Source organism: Bos javanicus, chromosome 3, assembly GCF_032452875.1.
Source record: "Bos javanicus breed banteng chromosome 3, ARS-OSU_banteng_1.0, whole genome shotgun sequence".
In the NCBI taxonomy this organism is placed as follows: domain Eukaryota; kingdom Metazoa; phylum Chordata; class Mammalia; order Artiodactyla; family Bovidae; genus Bos; species Bos javanicus.
The window spans coordinates 10409667-10415166 of NC_083870.1; the positions used below are offsets into that span (position 1 = coordinate 10409667).

The 5500-nt window shown below is 43.5% G+C and overlaps 1 protein-coding gene across 1 annotated transcript; it reads right to left on the minus strand.

Moving 5' to 3' along the window:
* Positions 1-2778: 2778 nt before the first annotated feature.
* On the minus strand, positions 2779-4356 carry LOC133245255 (olfactory receptor 10J4). The gene has a single exon (XM_061413193.1). The coding sequence runs from the start codon at positions 4354-4356 to the stop codon at positions 3421-3423; it is 936 nt and encodes a 311-aa protein (XP_061269177.1). The 3' UTR covers positions 2779-3420.
* Between the last annotated feature and the right edge of the window lie 1144 nt (positions 4357-5500).

Consider the following 5500-nt stretch of genomic DNA (forward strand, 5'->3'; position numbering starts at 1 on the left):
TTTTGACCACCTGATGTGAAGAAGTGCCTCATTGGAAAAGACCCAGATGCTGGGAAAGATTGAAGGCAGGAGGAGAAGGGGACAACAGAGAATGAGATGGTTGGATGGCATCAGCTATTCGATGGACGTGAGTTTGATAAAACTCTGGGAGTTGGTGATGGACAGGGAAGCCTGGTATGTTGCAGCCCATGGGGTTACAAAGAGTCAGACAAGACTAAGTGACTGAACTGAGCTGAATCCCATCAGGAGGACCCCACTCACCCTCCTGACCTCATCTAAACCTACTTCTAGCAGGCTCTATCTCCAAATCCCATCACATAAGAGCTTAATCTCTACAATATGGGGCTGGTGGTAGGGGGACACAGTTCAATCCATAGCACTGAACTTATATCTACTTTCAGACTATCCCTGTCTCCATTTTTTTTGGATGTGAAAGCTCCAACAGTTCATATCTCCAGCTTGATGATGGTTGGATAATAATAGTTGTACTATTTATAACAATTGATAGAAAAAAAGTTCCTGAAAAGAGAACTACGAATTTAGTAATTTGTGCTTTCAAATAATTTATGGTACATTTAAAAGTAGTCACACATGTCTATGTAAGTATTTATACATCCTACTTATGAAGGTTGACTGCATACATGAATTCTCAGACTCCTTGCCATGTCTCTGAGGCACCAAGGAGAGAAGTGAGAAAGACTGATGCTCTGAGTATTTGGTCAGACCCGTCAGCGGGTTGGGCACAGGTCAAGGGACTCTGGGTAGGGACATAGAAAGGCAGCTGAGTGGTTTATTATGACATGACAGGTGTATCCAGGAAGTAACTCTTGGAAGACCCTGGAGGATAGTTAGTGCCTTTTACTGTAACATGGGATCAAAGACTAGAGGGGAAGCCTATTTACAAACTCAGGACCTCCTGGGAAGAGGGAACTCATTCTATGAATGACAACTCTGTTGTTAAAACTTCTGCTAAAACTGTCCCTTCAGAGTGAGATAAAAAACAGCATTGGGGTGCTGGGTTGTAGAGCCAATAGCCATCCCGCTTCCTGCTACCTGGAGACATTATGTGTCTGTAACCATTTTGACTCCTCACAATAACCTTGGGTGGTTGATAATTGTCAGCCCCGCTGTGTAGATAGGACACAAAAGCCAGGGAGGTTAAGTGACTATCCCTAGGACACATGCTTATAATATAGGACCCAGGATTGGGGCGCATGCTGCTCTGGCCCAAAAGGCTGTACTCCATCTACAATCTTGCACTTTCTCAGCATCTTCTCCTTGAGGCTGTCAGCATTTTGAAAGGGGGGAACAGGAACAAAAATAAATGTGGGTATGATGTTGGGTACTGAGGTTAATGATCTAATAGTCCAGGTACCTGTTTTCTCCAGTGGACTTTGACCCACTTGAGATTTCCTTTTGTCCTTTCATCTTTGGAACTGTGCTAAGTGGAGAAAGGATAACCAAGATATCTGAGGAGAAAGTATGCTATAATACATGATCTCTGAACTTCCAGACTGATTTTCCAAGATCCAAGGACATTCAAATAAGATTTGAGATGTGTATAAATCCACAATGTATGGAGCTCCTTCTTCTACTAGTCTTTAACAACTATAAAGGAGAAAGCCAGTTCAAATAATCATCATGAGATCATAATGCAGCTATAAATTCTGGGGTGAATTGCTTGTTTTTAAATCTTGATTCTGCCACATACTAGCAATATGACCTTAAGGAATTTACTTAATCTTTTCAGGTCTCAGTTTTCTTGTCTGTAAAATAAGTTTAATAAAACACCTTATAAATTTACAGTGAGGATTAAATGAGTCAAGTGAGTAAACTTATGCCTGCTCTTTAGGAGATATTCAATACATTCACCAAAAAGGGATATCACCAAGGTGTATGTGGCAGGGGGTGGCGCGGGTGGAACGACCTAGGAGTAATGAAATAAAAAAAGAAAAGAGGGAGAAGGACTGTCTGCTGATGCTAATTGTGTTTTAGCTGTCCACAGATTTCTTCCTTCCTTCCTTTCTTCTTTCTGTTCTTTTTTTTCCTGGCCATGTTGTATGGCATGTGGGATCTTAGTTCCCCAACCAGGGATTGAACTAGTGCTCTTGCCTTGGGAGGACAGAGTCTCAATCACTGGACGACCAGGGAAGTCCCCCATTCTTCATTCTTTTAATAGTTATTGAGTAGTTACTATGTACTGGGCACTGTTTTAACTGCAACAGATGCAGAGAAGACACTCAAAGAGTGACATCTGAGTGATGATATGGGTGTCACCTGGTTCGGGTGGGGGTTCTCTGAAGCAGAGGCTGCAACAAGGGCCCAGGTGCAGGTGATCGGTTATGGAGTATCCTCCAAGGAAAGGAGGTGAGGGCCGCAGGGTGGGATGAGGGGAGAGCTGAGCAAGGCTGCGGGCTCACTTGAGTCTAACTTCAGCCTGATTCAGTGGAGGACTCTACAATTACACTCTAAAGTTGGTCCCATCTTGAAACTATGTCAGTGGCCTTTGTACCTTCTGTTTAGCCAGGCCTTGGCTGTAGACCGTCCCTTGTAAGGGGTGGGTGTGGGGTATATGTCACATCTAAGAAAGTTCCCTTTCAGCCAATGGCAAATCCTCAGAGAGGAGGGCAGCTATGAGGTGTCAGCACTCCAGCATTCACAAGGCTGGATATGGGTGGGCCAGCCCAGTAGAGGAGACCTGGGCAGAGCATTGATAAGGTTTTTTATAGGACCCAGGCCCTTTGGAGAAAGGGGAATGGATATGAAGATGAGGGCTCTTCTTTTGCAATTTTCAGATATACAGAAAGCCATTTTTATGGTTGTTGCTTCGGCTGCTCAAAATTTACACTTCTCAACCGGTTTGTAAGTTTGCCGTCAGAGTCTGTGTCCGACATAGCTTTCTAGGGTTTAAATATGTAGTAACAGGCACAGGGTAGATCATTAATGGAGTGATTTTGTAAGAAATTATAGTGGAGAATATAGCATAGGAAGTGTTGCATGTAAATAATGGAGAACTTGTTATTTCATGTCCCTGATTTTCATGCTGAGGCCAGGTTTAGATTATATAGATTCCTCTGTTATGATACCGTATTTTCTTCCCACCCACACTGCTGGTTTACAATCCTTATGCCAAGGGTAACAAAAGCAATGTCTAACATTATAGTACAGCACCTGAATATGCTTTATCTTATCTAATTTCTATCAAGCATGGTATACCCATCTATCAGTCTTGGAAAATCCATCCATCAATTCCTTCATTTTAATCTTTGCCTTCTTGTTTCACTCTATTCCTCTGATTTCCCAGATGCTTCCCAGATTAGGTACCTGGAGCCCTCATACTATCTCTTATTTGATTAGCTCCCTCACTGCCACACCTCATCAAACATTTAAAATTTTAATGTTATTGAGAATGACTAACACCTAAGAGAGGGACTTCCTGCCCAAAGCTCTGAGCAAGGCATCCTTGACCTCTTTGTTTCTGAGGCTGTATACAACGGGGTTTAGGAGCGGGGTAATGACAGTGTAGGTTACAGAGATCAGTCTGTCCTGCAGGGAGTTTTGTGATTTGGGTTTTAGGTAGATGAAGGAGGTACAGCCATAGTGGACAATGACTACTGTGAGGTGTGAGGCACATGTGGCAAAAGCCTTTTTCCTACCCTCAGCAGATGCCATCTTGAGGATGGTGCAGACAATCAGGACATAGGAGATAAAGATCAAGACCATGGGCAGAACAAGGACACACAGACTGATGAGCAAAGTGATCAATTCTTTGATGGTGATATCAGCACAAGCAAGCTTCATTAGGGGCCGGATGTCACAAAAGAAGTGGGAGATGACACTGGCATCACAGAAAGGCAAGCTGAACACAGAGGATACTTGAATGGTGGCTGTGCTCAAGCCAATGCTCCAGGATCCCCCTGCCAGTTGTATACAAGTCTTCTTGCCCATGATGACTGAATATCGTAGGGGGTTGCAGATGGCCACATAGCGGTCATACCCCATGGCTGTGAGCAGGAAGCAGTTGTTGACACCAAAAGTGAGATAGAAGAAGAGCTGAGTGGCACAGTCTGGAATAGAGATAGCATGTTGGGGGCTGAGGAGACTGAACAGCATTCGAGGGATGATGGCCACTGTGTAACAGGTCTCAGAAATGGACAGCACACTCAGGAAGAAGTACATCGGTGTGTGAAGCTGATGGTTGAGGCAGATGACTGTCAAGATGATAGCATTGCTGGCAAGGGTCAACAGGTACAAGACCAAAAAGACCACAAAAAGGATGAGTCTGGGCTGCCATCCAAAAATGGAAAAGCCTTCAAAGGTAAACTCTGCCACAGCTGTGAAATTAGGTCTTGGCATTGAGAATCTGGGTCTGAAAGAGATGAAGTGAGATGGTTGAACATCCAGGCTGGAAACAGTTTACTGGTCCAGGGCCATCATCAGCCACGAGCAGGGATTCACAGTGGGCGTAGCTCTGGGTTACAGAAGCTCTCAGCATTCAGACACTGGCCAAGTCTGTGAAGACCTCTTAGGATACTTGGGGGCCTGGCATTGGAGGTAGATATAGTAGGGATGGAAGAGAGAAGATATGTAAAGGGAGTAGTGAAAACACCTGAAAAGCTTGGCTAGAAGTTGAAAGGTGGAGAGGTAGGTAGATGGACCAGAAAAATAGATTGAATGATAGACCAGAGCAGACACAGCCCTGGAACTCCATCCAGAGTCATCTGTTTAGACCAGCAATGGTCCAGCACATGTTAGAGACATAGTGTAAAGGTGTATGCATACAGAGAGAATCCAAGCCAGGGAGAGAAACCTACTTAAGTCACACTTCTGAGAGGTAAGAGGCCAGCTCCAACTCTGGTCAGAAGGGCTTGGACAATAAAGATACATAGCACTACTTGCTTTCATGGTTCAAATTAAATTCAAAATAGCTAATGTCTACAAGACTTCCCTTGTAGCTAAGCCAGTAAAGAATCTTCCTGCAATGCAGGAGACCCAGGTTCAATCCTTGGGTGGGGAAGATCCTCTGGATAAGGAAATAGCAACCCATTCCAGTAATTTTGCCTGGAGAATCCCATGGACAGAGGAGCCTGGCAGGCTATAGTTCACAGGGTCGCAAGAATCAGACATGACTTAGCATCTAAAACACCATAGTTAATGTCTGGAATAAGGCCATGAGAAGAGAGACTACTTTTTTTTTAAAAGTAATTATTACTTTTTTTATTTGAGATTCTAGTGTGTGGACCCAGGATGTTCTGTGATCTAGCGCTAACTCTTTTCTTTTCAGCCCTGCTTTCTTTTTATGTTCTCCAAATACCATTTGTTCTAATACCCAACTCTCCTTTCTTCTTTGTAGAATGTATCTGTAGTTTCTGCTGCCATTGTCTAGTCTGTAAACACAATAAAGAGACTGAAACTTATTAAGAGTTTGAAGTACCAGTAACTGTAAACAGATGAAAACAACAAAATATTAAACTTTATAGAAATCTCCGGCTTTAACCCC